This window comes from Macrobrachium rosenbergii, chromosome 55, assembly GCF_040412425.1.
Source record: "Macrobrachium rosenbergii isolate ZJJX-2024 chromosome 55, ASM4041242v1, whole genome shotgun sequence".
Taxonomy (NCBI): domain Eukaryota; kingdom Metazoa; phylum Arthropoda; class Malacostraca; order Decapoda; family Palaemonidae; genus Macrobrachium; species Macrobrachium rosenbergii.
In genome coordinates, this window is record NC_089795.1 from 9,648,613 (window position 1) to 9,674,060 (window position 25,448).

At 37.9% G+C, this 25,448-nt stretch overlaps 1 protein-coding gene across 1 annotated transcript in view; it reads right to left on the reverse strand.

Annotated features, from left to right (window-relative positions):
• LOC136835728 (uncharacterized) overlaps positions 1-25,448 on the reverse strand; it is a 102,918-nt gene that overhangs the window by 17,457 nt on the left and 60,013 nt on the right. The window contains exons 9-13 of the mRNA XM_067099590.1: positions 19,173-19,303; positions 12,218-12,377; positions 10,746-10,766; positions 463-470; positions 67-203 (exon numbers count right to left, since the gene is read on the reverse strand). Of these exons, the coding sequence (XP_066955691.1) occupies positions 67-203; positions 463-470; positions 10,746-10,766; positions 12,218-12,377; positions 19,173-19,303 (457 nt within the window). The remainder of the gene's footprint in view (positions 1-66; positions 204-462; positions 471-10,745; positions 10,767-12,217; positions 12,378-19,172; positions 19,304-25,448) is intronic.

The window sequence follows — 25,448 nt, forward strand, 5'->3', positions numbered from 1 at the left end:
TTGACAGGGATACAAATCAAATAAAGACTATGTTTGGTGCCGGTTTGGAGAACCTTTCACACATACCTGAAAGACGGGCTGCAAAATGTACATAATTGAGTTGCCGACCTCCTGGAAGTATCTGACGTAGGCTATCTCAGAGCCGACGAAGCATTTAGCCAAAATCCAAAGAAAGGGTCCGGAAAATGCCACCATGACCACGACTCAATCGACCTCCAATCCACACCACTGAGCTGACTTAATGGTCTGGCCCGAAGAAGAATTTTACGTTTAAGAACCAATTGGTTACCGGGATCTAGTTTAATCCAGACCACTGAGCTGAAATAACAGCTCTTATTCTTTATTGGCCGGTCGGAGATTCAGGGCTGAACGCGGAACCCACCCGCCCAACGAGGAACTAATGGTCTGCGGAGAAAAAGTTAAGTATTTATTTTACGCTGATTAAGAACCAATTTAGATTACCTAGTAACCTAGGGGACCTACAGCTTATTGTGGAATCCGCACCACGTTATAGCGAGAAAGGAATTTCTATCACCAGAAATAAATTCCTCTTATTCTTCATTGGCCGGTCGGAAATTCGAACTCGCAGCCAGCAGAACGCTAGCTGAGAACGGAACCCACCCGCCCAACGAGGAACTAATGGTCTGCGGAGAAAAAGTTAAGTATACCTTAGTTTAACCAGACCACTGAGCTGATTAACAGCTCTCCTAGGGCTGGCCCGAAGGATTAGATTTATTTTACGTGGCTAAGAATCAATTGGTTACCTAGCAACGGGACCTACAGCTTATTGTGGAATCCGAACCATGTTATAGCGAGAAATGAATTTCTATTACCAGAAATAAATTCCTCTTATTCTTCATTGGCCAGTCGGAGTTTCGAACACGCGGCCAGCAGAGTGCTAGCTGAGAACGGAACCCACCCCCCAAATGAGGAACTGGTCTGCGAAGAGAAAAATGAAGGTTTTTCGAGGGTTTTAACCAAGTACTTTTCTCCTGTGGCTGAACACATACAATTTGAAAAGAAAGTTTCTCAACTTTACAAGAACTACTTCTGTCTAAACGAACAAACGTTTTTCCAAGTAAATTCTCATATTGCTGATATAACAAATTCTCTAAATCTATCTCTAACGACAACTTTCCTCCGAGGCGAAGATGTTATCGGCTAAAGCGTTTGCAACCATATTGTTTGCGACGAATGTGTTCATGGAAAAACTACCTAAGAATCTTTGAAATAATTTTGCAATAAGTTCCGGGCTTAATCTTTATCTGACATTCTTTGTATAATATGTATAAATCCGCGATACACATAAATGAAAAAAGTATGACTAAAATAAGTTCCGCAGTGAAGAAATAAAAGAAATATATGAAATAAAAATATAAGTTCTAAAATAATTACCCTGACTAAGTAGGTGGAAACATTTACTTGAAAACTCATTTTTAATAACAAAGGTAAGGAACTTTAGGAGGAAGGTAATATATATATATATATATATATATATATATATATATATATATATATATATATATATATATATATATATATATATGTATATACATTACTGGTCACTTTTATTCATATGTAATTCAAGGTCGGCAAAGCCCTCTTACCTCCTTCGCGCTGTTGAAAATGGTAATGACAAGGAAGAGCCTGTCGATCTCGCGACCGCCCATTTCACAGGCTCTTCAATTTGACTTCCGTCTGGATATTTTCGGCTTCGAGTTACAAGCATATCCAAAAAGCTTCCGTCTGGAAGAATTCAAGAAAGTTAAGAGGGCATTGTGGCTATTAGAATTACACACACACACATATATATATATATATATATATATATATATATATATATATATATATGTGTGTGTATATATATATATATACACATATATATATGCATATAGATAAAGGCAAATGCAACGAAGGAAAATGAAACAACGGCATGGTTGCTAGGCCTTTCGACACACGGTCCTTGCAGTGATGAAAAATATAAAAATAAGTTTACATGAAAGTTCGTATAACTGACGGATGACATACTTATATCCCTGAGGATGGGAATTATATGGAACAGATGCCTGGAATCTAACAAGCTGATGAAGTAGTGAACCTACCGAAACAAAGGTAAATCTTTGAGAGGTTTAATAAAGGATTAGGCCCAACTGACTCAAAAGCAGGGAGGAATCAATTAAAAGATTATACAAAGGAGGAGACTAACCACCAAAGATGACCTTGGAATGAATAAGCTGATTACATATTTATAAAAGAACAATGTATTTTCTCCTTTTGGTAAACAATAACAATTTTTCAAAAAACTATTAAACATAAGAATACATAGAAACCTATATAAGGTAACTAATTATTAATTAAGTCAGTGATTTTATCTTTAAGATCATTCTTGAACATTTTACTAATACAGGGGTCCAAATAATACACGCCATGGCTAAGGTTGAAATTATAGCTGGAAGTAAGCTGTATAATTGCAGATTCTAAAAGATTTTGTGAAGAGAAATCTTTCGATCCAGCAATCACTGAACTGTCAGTCCAGTTGATCCTGTGTGAGTTTTGACTTAAAGGAATGGATATTGCTTTGGATGTTTGCCCAATTTTGACAGAATACTTATGCTGCTTAATTCTAACTTCTAGATCCTTAAAAGAGCAGTCCAAGCATGGAATTTTATACATTATATATATGTTGTTGCTTTCCTTAGGACTATTTTTTTATTAACATTCCTTTTAGTGTGAAAATTACATAATGTAGTATTCATGCCAACTCAGGGGATTTATTTTCCTCATCCCTCTTCTAGGTTGGGGGTCAGCATGCAAGTCAGGTGGGGGAGGTGTACAAGTGGGAAGGGTACCCTTCACTCTTATTTCCCAGATATGTTTTCTGTTTCCTGTTGATATCCTTCCACTACCATCTAGTTTTATGACATACTGGTGGTCTCCTTTCATTTCAATGACTTTTGCACTACGGTCCCAGGCCTTGGAGACAACATTTTGGACTGCTACTTGAATCATGACGTAACTTGGCATTTCTCAGGTGCCTACCCATCTTCTCCTCTCTGTTTATCATGATGTCTGCCCACTGCTCTGTTACCTTATGATAGTTTTTTATCATGGGGACTGAGTCTCTAAGTTGTCATCCAATCGCTAATTGTGCCAGCGATTTATCAATGTCTCTTAGGGGCGTATTTCTACACTGCAAAATGGCTCTTGCAAAACTATCTGTATTGAGGCTTCAGTCGTTTCTTGTGTTATCTTGAATAGTTCTTTTCACTGTACATACCGCTGCCCCTGCCCTCCCGTTAGTTTGAGGGTAAGAGGCTGAGGATATTCTCATCCTAACCTCCCATTTCTGCCCTTTGTTGGCTGGGTCGGTTGAGCTTCAGACTGTCACTTGATGGGCCGGAGTTCAATTCCCCGGGCCGGCTGATGAAGAGTTAGAGGAATTTATTTCTGGTGATAGAAATTCATTTCTTGCTATAACGTGGTTCGGATTCCACAATAAGCTGTAGGTCCCATTGCTAAGTAACCAATTGGTTCTTAGCCACGTAAAATAAGTCTAATCCTTCGGGCCAGCCCTAAGAGAGCTGTTAATCAGCTCAGTGGTCTGGTAAAACTAAGATATACTTAACTTTGTAGGAAGCTGGCCATTTCAGTGCTTACCAAATTGGTACCACCATCGAGACAGATTTCTTCCAGGGTACCCCATTGCATGAAATATCGTCGGAAGAGTGGGATCAATTTAACAGAAGTAGCACCACTTGGGAAGAAGGCAATTTCCAGCCAACCAGTAAGCCTATCTGCATGTACCAGTTATTGTTTTCCACATCTTGAAACATATCCGTGACTGTTTGTTGAAAAAGGATATTCGGGGGGTGGGGTAGGCAATAGTGGTTCCCTTTGTTGGGATGGCGCGATGATGTCACATGTTCTGCACTGCATCCTCTTGAGTTTCAATTGGCCCTCCATCCCAGGCCAATGTACAGCCTGCCGTGCCCTACAAATCATTGAATCAGAACTTTGGTGGCCTGAGTGTAGGTTAGAGACATCTCGGTCTCAAAGTGACAAAGGTATTGCCAGACGTATGTACCCTTCATCATATGGTTACACCACCAATTCGTTCATGAAGCCAAGTCGGTCCCGTACATTGAAATATGGATTTATGTTAGAGTTGACTAAATTTCTTGATACAGGCCAAGAACCTGTGGCTACTATACTCTTTAGCAGCTGATATTCAACATCGCCTTCAGCCGCTTCTTTTACAGAATTCCAGTCGAGGGTTATGATGTCATCACTTAGCGATGTGATCAGTGCTACAACGCACACACTCTCATCCTAACCCCCATCTCACTGTCAGTTGCATTTATTGGGATTCTGATTACTGAGTATCTTGAAAGGGTATCAGCTGCTGAGTTTTTCTTCCCAGGGATGTATTTCACTGTGAAACTGTATTGTAATGTTTTTTTCCTTTAATCTAAGCAAACGAGGATTTGCAATGTTTTTCAACTCTCTATCACCAAACACTTTGACCAGCGGACGGTGGTCAGTAACAAGGGCTATATTGGGACATCCCAGTAGGAATAATCTAGCTTTCTGAAAACACCATACCATGGCAGCAGCCTCTCCTTCAACGACTGCATAATTAATTTCTGCCGAGGTTAAATGTCTACTCCCACAGACAGCAAGCTTCCATCCCCCTTTGCAACAAAATGGGACATTATCCTCTTCACAACTGCAATGTTGTTGTAACACTAGAAATCCCATTCCATCATGCGACCAATCAGTGATTACCGCAGTTCGCCTAGATTTATCATAATAGGCTAATCCCTCCCCAGTCAAATTGCATGAAATTTCTTTAGTCTTTTCGAATGCATCCTGTAGTATTTCATCCCAGTACACCTTCTGACTAGTAGACTTTTTTAGAAAGTCTTGAAAGGGTTCCATTAATTGAGAAGTGGCTACAAATGGTGCTAATTGGTTTACGAGGCCAAACCAAGACCGTATGTCAGTGATGGTTGATTGATCTGGCATTGGGAAACTCTTGATTTCAGACTTTTCCTCACCTGGCTTGAAATTGTCCCAACCTAATTCATAGCCTACAAAGTCTACCTCGCATTGGCAAAATTGAAATTTATAAGAATTGAGGGTAACCCCGTTTTCTTCACATACTTGTAAAAAACTCATTATGTGAAAAAACGCTCCTTCCACAGTATCATCATGTGGGAGAACATCATCGACACGTTTAAATTTTCTTGGAGTGTCCACTATTACATCATCAAAGAGCTTTGAATATGCATCTGATACAGAGACATGTCCCATTGGCATCCTACAATACTGGTACCTACCCCATGGGGATATGAAGGTAGTCAAATGGCGACTCTCTTCATCTAATTCCACTTGGTGGAAACCAGAATAGGCATCTATTACAGTTTTGTATGAACGCACAGGTACACTGGATGCCATGCCAAACGGCCCAAAAGTGTAATGAGTCTCTCTTTTACAATGTTTTAGTTTTTGGTAATCCACTGTTCTTCTTGGGTTTCCATTCCTTTTAGCTACTACTACCATTCGCGCACACCAATCAGTGGGTGGAAATTTTCCCCATCATGTTGAGGTAGATGGAATTTCAGCAAATAAAGTTGGTAGGGAACAGCCCAATAGTATGGGTGCCAATGACGTCACCAATGGCGGGAACAACATCCATGATGTCATAGAGTTGCCGTTCTCCCCTCAGGAGACCAATGTGCCTAAGCTCAAAAGATGGATTTTGGAGCATTTCTCTGGTACAATATTTAACATTAAACGGAATCCATTACCGGTAATGAAGGGAAAGCCACACCGTATCCACCTTCTCCCTGATGCAGTCCCATGCACATATACGCCCATTCCAATTCCCAAGTGAAAAAACAGCTGGACGACGATGTAAAACTAGGAATAATCTGCCTCATTCCTACAGGTTGGGAATTGGAATTGGCTTATATGCGCATGAGACTGCATCAGGGAGAAGGTAATGGATTCCGTTTAATGTTAAATACTGTACCAGAGAAATGTTCCAAAATCCATCTTTTGAGCTTGGGCACACTGGTCTCCTGAGGGGAGAACGGCAACTCTATGACGTCATGGATGTTGCTCCCGCCATTAGTGACGTCATTGGCAACCACACTACTGGGCCATTTCCTACCAATTTTATTTGCTGAAATTCCATCTACCTTAACATGACGGGGAAAATTTGCATCTACTAATGCTAAACACTTCCATACATCTATAGATAAGTACAGCCTAGAGACCCTGCACACTACTAACACTTCTATATTTAAAGCAGTGTTTCTAACTAAAGTTATCATACTTCGTACACTACCCAGTACTCTCATAGGTTCTTCGGCAGCATGGTTAACCTTGGTGTTTGAACAACACAACTGTTTTACGTTCAGTCCTAATTGATACAAAACTTTTCCCCCACAATACAAACCTCAGCCCTAGTATTGGCAATAGCATCGATGAATGGTTCATACATTGGTACATCACGTCTCATATTATGTTCAACTTTTACACACACGTGCGGTAACTTTCCTGCCACTGCTGTCACCTGTTGGACCCCACAGTGCTGCACTAACGTGCACGGCATCACCGACATGGTGTTGTTATCATGATCAACTTCAATGCATGCTGCCTTGTTATTCCTACTTTTTTTTCTGCAATATGACCTTTACACCACAGTTGTCGCAATACACTTCACTTGCATAGCAGCTAGATTTATTTTTTTCATGAACACACCCACAATTATCACATCTTTTACCTGACATGAGTAGCTTATTATCCTTTTGTCGACGATGGTTCAATCTTACTGCCGCAACATCTCTATGTTCTGTTTCATCACTATTATTGGGCAGCAATTCTTGACCCACCTTGGCATTAATGAATTTCTGGTTAATTTTGCTGGCCCCACTATCCCTTTCAGCTGCCTCACATATTTCACACTTCTGTAGTAATTTGGCGACACATATTTTTCGTAGTCCTGGAGTATTTCTTGTTTCAATCCACAGTTATTTAAACCACTGGCTAACCTGTGAGTCAGCATACAGTCACTCATGTCATTTTGGCACTGAGGGCAGCGGAAAGCACAGTCTAAAGCCAGTTCCTGACACCGATGTATATATGTCTTAGCAGGTTCCATCGTCCCTTGTTGTGCACTAAAAAATTTATCTCACACAACTGCACGGTTCACAGATTTTTGGGTTACTTCTTGGACGGCATCTAATACCTGATGTAAGGAAAGGGCTTTCCATTTGTCGGATGTGTAACAGGTGTCCAATGCCCTTTGCAACTGATCATCACAGTTCAACCGAATGCTTAGCACAGCATCTTCAGTAGAAACTCTGCCAATTTGGAACCAATCTGTCATGGACCTGCGTCACTTCCTAAATGCACCTTGTGACATTTTGCAGGAACATTTGTCGGGCATAATTGCTCTCCTACCTGAGGGGGCACCACTGCTCTGTCGCTGCTGCAAGAAAAGATTTGCCACAGCATTCAGAAGGTCCTAATTCCCACAACTGGTGCAGCCACGTGCAGTCCGATGAAGGGGCCCCTCTTCTTGGTGTTGTCGAATATCTTGCACCGACATTTTAAAGGCTTCCCAGGTCCTTATATTACTGTGCCATATAAGCAGGTTATACTTAGACACGAGCAATATGTAACAGTTGTATATTCACGAAAGTTAAGTATACCTTAGTTTAACCAGACCACTGAGCTGATTAACAGCTCTCCTAGGGCTGGCCTGAAGGATTAGATTTATTTTATGTGGCTAAGAACCAGTTGGTTACCTTGCAATGGGACCTACAGCTTATTGTGGAATCCGTACCACATTATAACGAGAAATGAATTTCTATTACCGGAAATAAATTTCTCTAATTCTTCATTGGCTGGTCGGAGAATCGAACGCAGGCCCAGGACAGTGCTAGCTGAGAGCGATACCAACCCGGCCAATGAGGAACGAAATCCAATACAACATCATGGGCACCAATGCATCTAACAAAGTTGGTGCTACGCTGACTCAAGCGAGACTGCCCCGCAGACTCAATATCTCCCTCCTTAAACACATTTTGGCGGGAATATAAGTAAAACTTCTTTTATATGCGACATATGGAAACATCCTCCAGTGTGTTATTATAGGAGAAAACCAGAATAACATTAAAAGATTTTAACAATGATTTTATGGTTTCAAAACCACTAAAATAAGGCAAGAATGTCCGGGTTTCTTTCTGCATGTTACTTTCACTATAAAATGTTTCATGGGTTTTATTATAGCAAATATCTAGTTTATGTGAAAGGTAACATAAACCTGTTCTTATTTTTCTTATGCATGCAATTTCTTGATCCAAATACTTGGGACTGACAATACGAAATGCTCGTAAAAACAGAAGAAAAAATGGACATTTTGATATTAAGATGGTGGCCTGAATAAAAATGGACATAAGCTGTTGGTTGGCCTCCTAGAAATACTGAATTTGCATTGAAATTGTTCCTCTATGTATTAAAACTTCTAAGAAAGGGAGGCAATTGTCTTTTTCTAATTCTAAAGTAAATTTAATGGATGTTACATGGTTATTCAAATTAGAGTACCTAAGAGACTTGAAAGCCCAACAGTAACTATCAGCGAATTTCAGTGACGTGCTAATCACTCAGATGTCAAGATATCATAAATTAATTCGGTATCTTGACAGCTGAGTGATTAGCACGTCTACTGGAAGTCGTTGATAGGTGCTGTTGGACGTTCGATTCTCCCAGATGGCAAATTATTTATCCATTACAATTCCCCTTTGGTGATATTCCTGAAGTAGAGTGAACTGGATATTAAACGACATTTATAGCTTAATGTATGTGTATATAAATGGCATGGTGATGTGATATATATGTGTATACAGGCAGTCCCCGGTTTACAATGGGGGTTCCGTTTTTCTGCCGCGTCGTAAACCGAAAATCGTCATAAACCGAAAAATCATCGAAAATCGTCAAAAATCCTAAGAAAACCTTAAATGCTTTCGAAAATCGATGTAAACTGCAAAAATTGAGTTTTTCATAAAAAAACTCAAAATTTTTATTATTCTGCCGTTTTGGAGCCATATTTCTTCCATCAGATCGGCGTACAATGCGTTGGAACATGTATATTGGAAACGATGAATAAAAAAGTGTCTGCATTTTTACATCGTTGAAACCAGGGACTTTTTACATACATCTATATATATATATTTTCTTCTTTTAACGAAAACCTCAAAGAAGTCTGAGGCTGCTCCTATCAGATCAGGGCTCTATATATATATATATATATATATATATATATATATATATATATATATATATATATATATATATATATATATATATATATATATATATATATATATATATATATATATATATTCATCATTAAACAGTTCAGTTTCCCCTCACAGCAGGCAGCTCCGAGAAAAAGAAGACAATTGTCGTTGTCACATTTACACTTGAATTGTTGAACCGTGGATAAACTTCTGGTCAGAACACTTCTACAGATCTTGCAGCTTCATACAGTTACACAGATAGCTTAACAGCAGCTCTCTCATCCATCATACACACGCTGCATCATTTTCCTCTATCTTCATATTACTTCTTTCACGTCGTCTGTCCATCCTTTTTATGATGGTCCTCCTGTACTCCTTTTTCCCTATACTTGTGAACTGTGTACAGTACTCTTTTGGCCAACCTCTTATGCTCCATCCTTTCCATGTGACCAAACAACTTCCTCGTTGGACGAGTCGGCAGAGTTCTCGGCTAGCACTCTGCTAGGCCCGAGTTCGAGTCTCCGACAGGCCAATGAAGAATTAGAGGGATTTATTTCTGGTGATATAAATCCATTTCTCAGTATAATGTGGTCGGATTCCACAATAAGCTGTAGGTCCCGTTGCTAGGTAACCAACTGGTTCTTAGCCACGTAAAATAAGTCTAATCCTTGGGGCCAACCCTCTCTAGGAGAGCTGTTCATCAGCTCAGTGGTCTGGTTAAACTGAGGTATACTTAACTTATGTCAAACAGTCTCAAAACTGATGCATCTTGCCTTCAGCAACACTCAGCCTTTTGTGTTTCATTCGTATTTCCGTAATTATCGCTTTTTCTATTTTCATTACATCATATATAATAAAAACAGTACCATCAATTTACATCCATAGATGTAAATTGAGGAGAGATGGTTTCAAATTCCATTTTCACATTGTAACATTGGGTTCCCTAGAGTTTGCTTCACATATACTGTGACTCGCCTCTTCTCTCAGCCTAACATCATTCTCGATATTTACTTCCAAACATCACGAAGAATCTACTGATTCCATTCTCTCACCATTAATATGATTCGTTATTCCATATTCCTTGTCCCATTACCTTACTCTTGCCCATCTTCATTATCAAAGTTTCCCATACTTATATGAATGATAATCATTATGCTTTTGTAGTTTAATGTCTGGCTTGCATGCGTCTATCTGACAATTACTTGCTATAAGATTTGATTTAACTGAATACTTTGAAAATTCTGCATCAAGGAAGCTGACTAATTCCTTAACTAGAGAATTGGTCTTTATGTTCTTGAGACACGCGGCTGAAAAGTATGTTAATATGTCAATGCATTCAAGACAGGGAGGAAATATTCATTACATGCCCAAATCAATAAGTTTGCTAGACAGTGTTCCCAAGACATTTCAACAGACAGATGAAATTATCAGCACCATACAAAATATGAGAAATCCCTAGTTTTGTTGATAACTGAAACGACCCCACTTGGGGCATTTGAATTCAGTTCTAAGAATATCAGTGCAATAAGTTATCTTATGATAAAGAATTCGCAAGAGCAAAATCATTCTAGAAGGCATCTCCCACCAATGTTACAAACGTTAGTCGAAAAACTTGTGTGGCAATAAGTGAGAAAGAAGCATTAGTCTATTAACTATACTTGTTACAGTCCACTTGTCCAGATTGTACTGTAGGTATTGTTTCCCTTAGATTAGAATGAGCCATGAACATCTGTTCCAATAAGTGATGAAATGTGATAAAATAATCTATAATATGTATAAAAAATACACGTATAAGATTATTATAAACAGATATGAAATAGAAAAATGCTTGACACTGAAGTTTCAGGTCAAAGGTGACAGTCTACCATGAAGATTATATTCTGCAATAGCTCAAAGACAACAGGCAAATTTAAAATCCGAAAGCAAAAATGGTTAGACCAGGGTGTCATTTTACAAATATATTAAACAATTAGATTTCTGAATATAAAGTTTAAACAATAATAATGTAAAAGGGGATGGATGCTTTGCATTACCAAAAAAGATTTGGGTATCATTTACTGACTCAGTTAGATGAAACTCTAAAGATTAAACAAGCACAACAAGTAATCTTAAAGACAATAACTGCCCAACACTGAGAAAATTTAATGTTGTGTATAAAGACATATATTTTAGTAAAATTATATATATATATATATATATATATATATATATATATATATATATATATATATATATATATATATATGTATATATATATTTATATATATATATATATATATATATATATATATATATATATATATATATATATATATATATATATATATATATATATATATATGTATGTATATATATATTATATATATATATATATATATATATATATATATATATATATATATATATATATATATATATATATATATATATATATATATATATATATATATATATATATATATATATATATATATATATATATATATATATATATATATATATATATATATATATATATATATATATATATATATAGATAGATAGACTGATATATGTATGTATATATATAAACATATACATACATACATACATATATATGTATGTATGTATGTATATATACGTACATATACACATACATATTTATATATTTATATACTTGACTTTGTTTTTAGGCCGTTCACGATTGTTAACGAATCATGTATAGATTCTGTTCATTATTAAGTAAGTATACAGTATATATATCTCGCCGGTGAATTTGCTATAGTTTAAATGAACCTAACTCCAGTTTGGGCAAACACTTAAGAAATGACTTATGCGCCAGTCAACAGCATCTAGGTAAAAAGCAACAAATCATCATAGGAAGTAGTTTACATATAAAAACTGCTTACTGATTCTCGTCCCCTTACCTCACTGGCCCTAACCACTGTGGGAGCGGCTTCGCTTTCGGAGTTACAAGCTCGGAAGCGTCGTAAATGAACGGCTTACAAAAATCAACATATTCCTCCCTCTGAGGAGAGAAAGTTATGTCACTCACGGCCCAGTCTGCTTTTTCGATGGTTACCATACCTGTTGAGAAATGTTCGAAATCAGTCCATGGCGTCGTCACTTCAAAAGTGAAGTAAGTTCAGAGTTTATGATAAACACTATTACTCTGCCGTTACTGTATATCTTAGTTTAACCAGACCACCGAGCCGATTAACAGCTCTCCTAGGGCTGGCCCGAAGGATTTGATTTACTTTACGTGGCTAAGAACCAACTGGTTACCTAGCAACGGGACCTACAGTTTATTGCGGAATCCGAACCACATTATGACGAGAAATGAATTTCTATCACCAGAAATAAATTCTTCTAATTCTTCATTGGTCGGTCGGAGAGTCGAACGCTGGGCCAACAGCGTGCTAGCCGAAAGCTCTACTTACCCTTCCAATGAAGAACTATTTTAAATCACTGAATTGCTTCAAAGTTATATAATGAATAAATTATCTTTTCACCCAACAAAAGCAAAAAGACGAAGCAGGAAAGAGAAGAAAATAAAGAGAAAATCTATAAAATTTCTAATAAGAAATAGAAGCCTATGAACCTGTAATTTTCACCCATACTGTTTGGTATGGAATTTTAATATCTCTTCAGATTAGTAAGTGTTAATCAGCTAAGAAATCAAGATTATGAACATACAGGAAGTAGAGGGAGATGATTTTATTTAAAGATTTTTTTGTGGGATAAGGTAGGGAAAAGAGGATATTTGATTGAGAGAGGATATACAAATACCTTTCTACGTTGGTATATGCTTATTTCTGGTTAGTTGGATGAATAAAATCTATCAGTAACGATTTGTAAAGGTGGTGAACAGTTAACTGAAAAGATGAAGGATTTTGTCCACAACAACTTAAATCTATTTCCCAAATGTGGGGTCTCATTGATGTACAAGAGCTTGAGTTGTCCTACAGACAAGATGGCTCAGCTAGCACACCATTATTAATCACTGGGAGATTTTTTTTTTTGCCCATCTCTTATAGTCCTTGCCAGCATACCCTTGAAGTATCCACAAGCTCTTCATCATATTGGTCAAAGGAACTCTAAACCTCATTTCACTCAATAGTCCCATATGGAGTGATTTCATTGCAGACTTTAGTACTTTTGGTCTAAAGTGCTTGCACCCTTGTAATAGTTCTGTCTCAAAATAAAGAAAATCCACTTCTAGTCTGCAGGTTCTAGTCTGCCAAACATTTAATCTCATTAAGGCCCCATTACACCCTTGTAATCGTTCTGTCTCAAAATAAAGAAAATGCACTTCTAGCCTGCCAAACATTTAATCTCATTAAGGCCTCATTATCCCAGAACATGGTGAGTAACCACACCACTTTGTTTTTTTACTAAGATTTACTTGCTTTTGTTTTCCCCTGTCTTATTCTAGGGATGCATCTGATTTTATGGAAAAGGATTTCCCAGCGTTCCGTAACTACTGGAGCAAAAAATATGTCTGTGACAGAGAGGAGCTGGTAGCTAGTGTTCATCTTTTATAGTTGAGGCCTCCTTGTAGATCTTAAAGACCCTTTGAGACGATATTGCAGCTGAGGTCGTTTCTCTGATTGGTAGACAGTTTCTTTAAGTTATGCTGGGGGAATCTGACTTTTTATGCTGTTTTAACCCATATTGGTTCTGGATCACTGAATTGTTCTCAGTTATATCTCTTCTTGATAATTTTTTCAGAGATTTTGGTAGTCAGTTACACAATGGACACTGACCTGTCATTGCTGACCAGCTTTGGTTCCTTTCTTTGCTTTCATGAAGATGAGATAATTTTGAAATTCCCTGAGTAGTAGCCACTTGCAATGGAATTCTTAGCATTCCCTTGCTTCCTTTGGCAACTTCTGTGGTATTTTTGTTGATGGCTAACCAACATGGGGTTTGCAGTTGAATCTCTTCACTTTCTCTGACCTCAGCTTTATCTATGAGTGTTAATGGCTGTGGGTTGATTTCTTATCAACTTACTGTAAGGGGTCATTTATCACTACTTTAGGCTCAGCACTGATGTATAGTTTCCTTGTCAGAGATCTGAAATATTCTAGCCCAGAGGGCCCTGAAAGCCATTTATTTTTGTTTACATATTCATACAATTTAGCTTGACTGGACCATATGTAGGGAGAAGGGATTCGACGGGAACTAAGCAGCCTGAGCACTTGGTGCCAGAAAGGGACTGGATCATATTTTGCCCCATCTATCCCCAAGGCTAATACCCAACCAAAACAAGTAAATTTCTCCAAGATTGTGTATAAGGCAGCCATACGAAGATTGTTTCTGAGCGTGTTGTTTGTTTCACAGTAATTTCTTTCAGTATTATCCAAAGTTACTTTCATTGTGAACTTATGCCTAATTTAAAATCCTGAATTCTGTTTGTGAATCTTCCTGAAATATATTCCAGTCCTCGTGTTTTGGACATGGTGCCCTCGGACTCTATTCAGCAAGGGTATTGTGGACAGTTTCAGTATCTGTTGTGAGAAGTAATATCTTGTTAACAACAAATTTCCAGGTTGAAATATAATCAAAATCAAAGTGAAAATAATTTTTGTGTTGCCACCTCCCTCCTTCCCAGCTGTACATGTCCAAATTGGGAAGGGATGGTGCATAAGTTGTTTGGAAGCCTGCTCATGCAAACAGAAAGTTTTGTTACTACTGATGGAAATATATGATGACTTAACGTGATGTTTAAGCTTCGGTGGTTGATACTTTCACATATTTGACAAGAATCACTGTGTTTCCACTTATGTGACAGAATTCAGGCAGAAAATGTTTAAACAGTAGAAAAATTTCAGACATTCATTTAGGTGGCACGCCAACAAGACCAATACCAAGCCCATGCGCAAAGGGTGATGAAGGTCCATCTACGAGGAAAAATGGAATGAGGCCATTGCCGTGTATAGTGAAGGATCAGGCGTTCTTAGTGAATGATATAGTTATCACAGTTAAGTGGTGTTTGGAGAACTACCACTTAATGCGATGCCTAGAAAGTTCACTAGCTCTGATACTCAATAATAAGCAGCTGCACGATAACTTGCATCTTGAGTCTGGGAAAGATTTACTTGATACTGAATATCTTTTCTTTGGGCTTCCCAGCAACCGATGGTGTAATTAAGTGTACTATCTGGGACCAGATAAGGCAATACTAATCACAAAAGACAATTTGAGGCCTTGGAAATATACTTCGTTATCCTCTTGCGATTGTGGAATCTTCTTAGCCATAGCATTCTTCGTAAGCCATAAGGGCAACCTGAGAAGCGCAATAGAAGCAATGAGCAATGTTCAAAGAAGACATCAGATTAAGGATCAACAAAAATATTCTATGGAATAATGCTTCAGGTGAGCATTGTTTGAATGACTTTTTGGGCCAATGGTGTAACAATCATCTTGATAGTAATTTTTCCAACTTTGTGGATATTGAAAGGATGTCATCTAAATGACTGTAATTATATTGTGGTAGTGCTTTTTGAGTGTTGGGTTTGAACCACTGCATAATGAATTGCAACACAGTGTCAGGGAACATGTTTGTTATAACTCAACGAAAATGCATTGGTTGAATTACTAAGTAAAATTCACTTGTTACTTCATTACGGTGAAAGAAGCCTGATGTCATGCCATGTGCAGTCAAGTGCACTAGAGAAAGTACTGTTAACTAAAACTATCATCGGCTTACATAGTATCATGGCATTTAAATCTGTATTTTATCACGGTAAAGATGGGATACTGCATCGTCTAATATGCCAATTTTGAAATAAATTAGTTTTGTAATAATTCTGCGTATTATAGACCTTAGTTTAATTTTTGGAGAATGTCCATCTCATAAGTTTTCTCAGGTTAGGAATTGGCATAGGATAGGTCGTGACAATTGACACAATTTAGGGGATAATCTACATAGTAACACTATCAATTAATGCTCTGCAGTTGTCCAGAGCCTCCTATTTGACCTTACAGTAGTAGTGCCCATTACATTAGAGGCTTTCAAGATTTACTTGTCTACTGGGTCCCAGACAGCTGGGACCAAAGAAATCTATTCACTGATTCTCTGGCATGTTGCTGATTGTTACACAAATTCAGGTAATTAGGGATATTTACAAGATCATTCTTCAGTGAGACACTTCACAGGTCATTGCTAAATAACGCAGGTATTCACAGCTATATATGCAATTATATTAGTCAATAGTCCTAATGTTGTTTGGATGTCTTTTTTGAAGTCACTGCGCCGTTAATCCTGTATGATTTGCTGGTGCAGCATCTGATTTTCACTCATTTTATGTGCTGCTTGATACTGTTATTCCTAAAGCATTGGTTTATTTCTGGTTCCCTTAAGCTTCTAACATTAAGTTGTATTAAGGACAGACTGAGTCTCGATGGTAGATGGACAACTATTTGCACTTATATCTGGTTCAGTGCAAGACATTGTGCAGAACAACCCATAAAGCACCAAGGACTTTGGTTACTTGGATGGTAGATGAACAACTATTTGCACTTATATCTGGTCTGGAAGACATTGTGATTCTGGGCTTTGGTTATTGGATTTTTCGATCTGGAAAAATTCTGCTTTGACTCTGCAGGTGGTTACTGTCTAGAACTGAATAAGATAAGAGCCTGAGCAGAACAATTCCACCTGGATCAATCATTTCATCATCTGTGGTAGATAACAGGTCATTCACTGTATGACAAATTTAGCTTCCTTCATATTCCTGTTTTGTCTTACCAGCCCTTGTCTTGTCACGCGGCCTATTCCATTTCAAGGTTTGCATCAAGGCCAATTCTTAGCTTACCTGTGCTCTAATCACTGACTCTTGTGTCATCTGCTATCTCATGTTCCATATCCATTGAGTCTACATGGAAACTGCCAGTTTCCACTGATTTATTGATTGCGACAGATATCCTTCTAACTCAAAATACTATTTAAGTAATCATAATCCTGGATACTTTATGGGTTGTTCCACACAATATCCTGAACTGAATTAGAGATGAATAGTTGTTGTCTGCCGGATTTAAGTGGAGATTGACAAAACTATGCATTTACCTATTTGCAAAATTGGTATTCTCATTGCAATGAGCTGTTATTTTTTCACTCTATGTACCCATTTATTCCTGCGTAATCTGGTCATTAATGTACATCCAACGTTAGCAATGGTTTATTTGTTAAAATGCACTGGTAACTACATGCCCCAAAAATGAATACCCTTCTTATGTGCATTTAGGTAGAATGTGACGTAATCCTGGGTACTTTCAACGGTGATGCTTATGGTACTTCATATACTGTAGGTTCAGTGGTGCGGACTGAGCGCATTTAACAGTGTTCTTTTCGTTTCATAGAATATATTTTGTGTTCTTTTTAATTGCCCTGATGAGATTCTGGCATTTAGGTCTGTCTTCTTGATCTTCTTTTAGCATTCATTTGGAAACATTTCGATCGTGAGAGTTTTCTAGCCACTTGTAATTTTATTAATGTATTTTATTATGACTTTTTATGAAGGCGGGTCACATTTGGACAATAATTATTGTGATTCCTGTTTATTATTGTCATTCTATTATAGATTAAATCCATTTTAACGGGTGCTAGTGTGCCCACGACTAACATTTCAAGGGCTGGCGTGTTACTTCTCTGAAATTCAAAGAAGAAAGTGAGTAGATGGAAATGTGTTCATTGAAGGGATGTATATGTAGGAAACTTTATTTTACACAATAGTATTGTTAAGAATGTAAGTGTAGTCTTTGAGTCTTCGTTAGTTTGTTTAGTTACCACCTACCAATTACGTACTCGTTTGCTCCTATATGTAATTGTTTGCGTATTATTAGTGTATATATATGCATCTCTTCCTGCATTTGAATAAACATCTTTACTTGTTTTGGCCACTGTGAAGTTTGTGTAATGTGTAAGCAGAGAAGTACTTATTTTCCAACTGCGCATTTTTTGTGTCTACGATCTTGAGAGTAATGAACAGAGATTGGTTTAAGATGGCTGCCTCTCATTTATGAACCTGACCGTCTTCATATTTAGTCCTGAGATTGCCGCAAGATCTACAGGTACAGGGGTCTGGTAAGTGTATCCACAGGCGAGCCTTTTCTGTGTAATATTCCTGCAGTTTCCAACTAAACATTATTCGTAAGAAATTAAATGAGGTCTTTTACTGACTTATATTCACTAGCAAGAACTTTGCACAGAAATTACCAACCGGCTTTGATGTGTGAAAACAAATATATATCGCATATTTTGTGAATGTTGATGAAATAAATACCAAGAAATTCTTGGACTGGTCGAGCAGATGAAATATACCAATCAAGAAACATGAGTGTGAGGAAGAAAAAGCAGTGATGGGGTTCCGTGGCTCACCGATAAGAACCTTCTCTTAACCCACAATGTGTGAGTGTTCCTCATTGGACGGGCCGGTACCGTTCTCGGATAGCACTCTGCTGGACCCGCGTTTGATTCTCCGACCGGCCAATAAAGAATTAGAGGAATTTATTTCTGGTGACAGAAATTCATTTCTCGTTACACTGTGGTTACGGATTCCACAATAAGCTGTAGGTCCCGTTGCTAGGTAACCAATTGGTCCTTAGCCACGTAAAATAAGTCTAATCCTTTGGGCCAGCCCTCTCTAGGAGAGCTGTTCATCAGCTGAGTGGTCTGGTTAAACTAAGAGATACTTACTTACTTTGAACGCCTTCACGTTTAATTACTGTAACACACAACAGGCACCAACAAATGGTCATTTCTTAACTCAGAGAAAGAGCGCACAGCTTCTGGCTACTCTTCTAAAAGGGAAAACGAAAGGAGAGAACAAACAAGGAGCGTGGAGAGGTTAACTCAAGGTCGATGGTTTATAACATTACCTATCATGCCAGTCCACACGCCACTGGGTTTCAGTCTGCCCCATTCCCCGTCTGCAGGGGCCACATAGTGGTATGTGAAATTCGCAGCTTCCGCTAAAACGTCTAATAGTAGAACTTCTAATCCTTTGTACCTGATAATTAAGAAAAACAATCAATGTGAGAATTTACAGTTTGGATGAAAGACATATTCTAGTAGCAATTAGGAGTCTTAATTTTGAGCTCTGTACTGACAGCACTGAGAAAAGTGACGCTCGTCATGAAAAAATTAAGGGAGTTCGTTAAGTGAAACAGTGCAAAGCAACCAATTAACTTTGTGGGTGAATGCATTAAATTAGATATAAAGTAATCTTGATAAATTGAGATTAAATTATTCCAGATTATATGCATATATATATATGTATATATAAATATGCATATAATCCGGAATAATTTAATTTCAATTTATCAAGATTACTTTATATCTATCTAATTTAATACCAGCTGACCAACCTGGTGCTTCCCAGAAAATCTTTGATGAACTCAGAAAAATTTTCCTACAGCTCTTTTGAATTGTGTACTGTCATTGAAAATGTTTTTCTTTCCTGTGATTAATAATTCTGTCTTAAATCCATCATGTTAAAATCTTCACTCAATGTAGCAGCTTTGTCAAGTTTCTTAACCCTTCTCTCTCTTAAGTAGGCTCTTGTGTGTTCAGGAATCCCTCTAAGATATTGCTCTAGGACTGCTAACTCCTCAAGTTCGCCCATAGATTTAACTTTAGCAGCCTCCAAACCATCGTTTGAAACATCTTACTTTGTAGGGATAATCAAAGAAAGTCATCTTGTCATCCTTTCTCAAAGATCTGAATCTTTCACTGTAATATTCAGGGGTCATCTGGTAAACTTGTAGCACATTGTGTTTGAGTACCTTGTACTCTTTACACTGATCAGCTGATAAGGCTAAATAGGCACCCCTTCCTTTACGAATGACAACACTCTGTAACAAGACTGACCATTTATCTTCTGGCCATCCCATACCCGAAGCCACTTTTTAAAGTGATCAAAAAACTCATCTGGAGCTTCTTCTGTAAACGTTGGAATTAACTTCTGCACTCTTACTGCATCAAATGCAGGGTCTGAACTACCTTGGGTAGTGTTAGACTGTGTTACAAGTAAGGTGGATCGAGCTTTTATTAACTCCATCTCCCTTTCATGTCTTGCTTCTTCTCTTTCTTCTTCTGCTGCTCTTTCTTCTTCTCTTTCTTTTCTTTCTCTTTTCTCTCTGTCTTCTCTTTCGCTTTCTGCCTGCATTTTCTCTCTTTCTGCCAGCATTCTCAGCTTACTCAAACTTTCTTCCCTTTCCTCTCTTTCTTTTTCTGCTTGCATTTGCTCTCTTTCAGCCTGCACCTTCTGCTTCTATGCATATGAGCTCTGCTTCTGCAACACTTTTCTCTTTCTTTTGCTCTTGCTTATTTATAAATTCGGCCTCAGCTGCATTCAGCAATTCTTGTGTCTATCCTAACTCTTCATCTATTTTACCAGAGTCCATCAATGTTTAGATTGCAATACATCTGATTTGTGCCTTAATCATACCACTAGACACATTAACCCCACATACCACTGCTAAAGCAGTCCACTGCGCCTTAGTCAGGTTGGATTCAGATAACTCTTGGATGGAAGGAGCTACTAAAAACTCCTGCACATTGAACAGAGCCATATTCTCTAGTTACTCAACTAAATAATCCACACTACAATGCAAAAATAATTATGTGGTCACTCTCCCATCAAAATATATCCCTAACACCACCAGTATAACCCATAAACCAGAGTGATATTTTGTTTTGCTCCCAGGTATGGGCACCAAATTTTTTTGTCACGATATGTACCAAGTACCTGGTTATTATACAACTAATCACATAATTCAAAATTTACCTCACTTCAGCCAGATACCTGAACTCTCATAACAATAAAAATTACAACTGAGTACTCTAAAGGTAACAGTGATCCCTTAACAAACTTACTAATCATGTGAAAAATAAAACTAAGTTTATCAAAACAAGTTTGAGGTATCAACAATTAAACAAGAAATATACTAGAGCAAAAGGGCATCACTCCATCAAACAACTTTAACTGTTTCCCTGGTCTTAATTCACTTCAGCAAAACTAAAGGAACACATGTTTATCACTCTGCCTTAAGCACACAATTAATCCTTTCACTGGTGGTCAATAAGTGAAACACTGTTTTTTAAAAATTTTAAATACAAAAATTTATTTTTAGATTCAAAATTTATAACTAGAATTCACAATCTGAAGAGATTTACTATTACTTGAAAACACACAAAATCTAATTCATTCTTGAGTTAAATTATTAAACAAAACTAAATCACAAAAACTTTTATTTATCAAGAAATTAAATTAATCAAGCAAAATTTAAACCATTAAGAATTACTCAAGATTTGCAAAGAAAATTTTAGTAAATGAAAATTAAATCAAGTATGTAATGTTAAATTATCAAGAAATATTTAAAATGCTAAGTAAATAAATGTTAAATCACCAATATATAAAAAATGTAAAAAATCAAGAGATTGCAAACACAATAACACAAAAATACACAAAAGATTTACCAAAACAATTTTGCTAAGGCAAAAATCTCTTAATACACCTTACTATACCATGGTGATAATAAGTAAAATTCACGTTACCTTGCACAAGCTTGTGAAAACTTTTGCAAAATCACCTGAAATGCTGCTGCTTGAGGTTCACAAAATGCACTTTTTTGTTAAACGCCATTACACACTTTTCCTATATTCAGATCTCAAAAGCTAAGACTAATACCAGTGACCACACAAGTGTTTTACATTAATAATTTCTCTCTTTTGAAGAGAGAGAGAGAGAGAGAGAGAGAGAGAGAGAGAGAGAGAGAGAGAGAGAGAGAGAGAGACACGAACAGTCTCTGAAATCAGAATGAACAAACTTTAGGATTCCAGCATGAAATGAAACAATCAGATGACGCCCTTACCAGAGTAAAAGGTGTTGGGGCTAACTAGCGCATTAGAACAATGCATGATCAGAGCAATGCAATCTTAGAAAACATGATGTAATCAATCGAGACATGCGCATTTACTCTCAACACAATGAAAACAGACGGCACCTGGCTAGTCACAAACGGCACTCTTTCAAAACAAGACGAAGAACCAAAGTTGGTTTTCAGAACAGTACATAAAACATTGAGAAATCATTCGTCTTTTTCTCATATGAGACAAAACCTTACACTCCTCGATTGCCATTCCCTCACTTGTTAACGCATTATCTTTCTCAACGACAGCTGAATCAAAACATGACATACAAAATCACAAGTACAGAACACACGTTGCTGAGAGACAAAATGTACGATCACATACTACGTTATTATCAAAACGTATTACTAATTCTAAATTACTCTGTTAAGTTATCTAAATCACTAACTCTTTTGAGATCTGACATTACACTGCATATGATATTTCAACAGTTATTATTATTACACAGAACACATTATAACTAGACTAGTAAATATATCAAAATAATGGAATGCTATATGCCCACCCTTATGAGTGTTATGTTGATAATTAGTTCTTTGATTTTTTCTTATGCTATGTTAAAGAGTTATCTTGCCATGAGTCTAGAATTCTCGACCTCTTAGCATCCTCTGAGAGCATTTGTTATTATACTGATTACTGTTACTATTATTGTCATTATATTGTAGTTTGAATCATTATTACACTGTTGTTTTTTATGTACGAGTATATGTAATATCATCTCAGTGCAAGGGAGGTGATCGGTGAGTGATGGTTTAGGTATATGATAGGTCTACATTTTAGAGATGCCGACCTCTTGCCTTCTTAAGGCTATCAGTCAGCCTTCCTGATACGTGTAGAGAACTTGTGTGTTAGCGACGGGCACCGTATCTTAAATATGTCCAAGTCTCTTCTGTAATAAAATGCATGTAATCGCACCCTCGGATCTCATTCAGTAATCCAGGGATTGTCAAGTTTCGCTAAAAATTTTCCTCTTTTAAATTGAAAAAGCAATAAACACTATTTACATCCATATTCACTTCAAGGTTTAAAAAATCCAGTGTTTGTTCTTTAAGACTCTAGCTTTCAGATAAGAAAAGTTCACATAATTGAGGAATGCTCACCATGTAATATCAACATTACCATGCAACATTAGGCAACTCAATTCTCTCTCCCCAAAAGCAGTTGTGATTAAACTGGATGTAACTGGTGACAGTTCATTAGGTTTACTAGTGTTGTTTCTAACCTAATTAGAGTTTTGTACTCTGGACTTTGCAACATAGTACACAGCACAGTGTTAGAAATTCCAACCTTCTTCGCTAACATATGACACACCTTTGTTTCCAGACATTTAAGAAAAAAAAAATACATATGACACTGAATATCAAAAAAGAGGAAAAAGCAAACATAGGCATGTCATATCAACAGGGTAGTTCATAATGTAGGAACCTCTTGCATCCTTTTTTTAACCAAAACATTACTTTTGACTGTTCACCTCTTCTTCTTCATCACAATCAACCTCTCCCAGAAAACCCCATGCATTTTTTCGTAACAGACGACATTACATCTAAGGGTACAGGATGTACACAGGCTTTATGGTATTCTGATATTTTACCCATTCGAATGCTTTGAAACGTTACAATGGATGGTTTCACATCCTTCACTTGCAAGAATTCCAGCTAGGACGGCTCTAGTTTACGCTTTCTCGGCGGCAAGTGCTTAAAATACACTCAATCACCTGTGAAAATGTTTTGCAGGCTTTGTTTTGAATTTTTGGTTGTACTTGTTTTGATATTTCTCCTTAGTCTTCAGCAAAAACTCTTGTGTTGCCCGCACTACTCTTTTCATCGTGTTACACACAAATGGACCTTGCAGTGCTCTACGGAATAATTTGGCAGTCATGTTGAGTAGGGCAACATGGGGTCCAGGCCATGCAGTAGAAAGTATGGTGTGTCCCAAACTGATGCATTATACACCATTTTTATAGCCAGTTCTGCTGTAGACGAGACACTCACTCACTGATTCGCATTCCCCAACATAACACAATAATTCCAATATGCCCCTATTATGAGATTCGACCTGCCTTTTGGCAGACGGTCGATAAGCTGTAACGGGGAAGTGTTTGATCTTTATGATGTTGGCCACCTCACAAAACACTCCATTAATAAACCCTTCCTTGGTCTGTAATTATCACTCGTTGGCAAGTAAACTTAAGTCTTAAATGAGTAGCCTACAATGCTTGAGCCAACGAGACAGAGGATTTATCAAATAGGCATACGACTGTATGACTTCTACATCTGTCTGTCTGTCTGTATGTCTGTCTGTTTGGGTCAAATCTTGTAACTCAATTTTCAACCTGTTCCCTTCGTCCGATGGACTTGAAATTTTGCATGGTTACTCAATCCCGGTGACAATGCAACCTTACATGATCAGTAGGTCAGCAGTGACCTCTAGTGACCCTACAGTGACCTCTCCCAGTATCTCAGGATTTGTATGAAACTTCAGATTTGTCACAACTTCTTTGACACTGTAGAATCTATCTTCTGTATAACCTCTCCCCCTTCCCTCTTCCATCCCCCTCCACTCCCCTTCCCCTCCCCGGCACACAGTCAAGTATTAATTTAGCAGCAACCTTCCCTTCCCTCCCCCTCCCTTCACTCTTCCCTCCCCCTTTCCCTTCCCTCTTTCATCCCCTTCCCCTACCCATCCCCCTCACCAACCCCCTCCCAGCACACAATCATGCTTAATTTAGCTGTGTCCTCCCCTCCCCTTCCCCTCCTGTCCCCCTCCCCTCAACCTTCCGGAGCATACGATCATGTGTTAATTTAGCTGTGTCCTGCTCCTCCCCTCCCCTTCCATCCCCCTCCCCCTTCCAAATCATGCAATTAAATATTAATTTACTGTGTCCTCCTCCTCCTCTTCCATCCCCTCCCTTCCCTCTTTCATTCCCCTCCCCTCCCTCCCCTCCCCCCTCCCCCCTCTGAAGCACGTGATCAAGTGTAAATTTAGCTGTGTCCTGCCCCTCCCCTTCCTTCCACCTCCACCTCCCACCCCCTCCCCTTTCTTCCATCTCCACTTCCCCCTCCCCTCCCATCCCCTCCCTCCCATTACCCTTCCCTTCCCTCCCCCCCTTCCAGAGCACATGATCAAGTGTTAATCTAGCTGTGTCCTCCCCCTCCCTTCCCTCCACTTTCACTTCCCCTTCCCTTCCCTTCCCACTTCTCCTCCTCACCTGCCACCTTCCC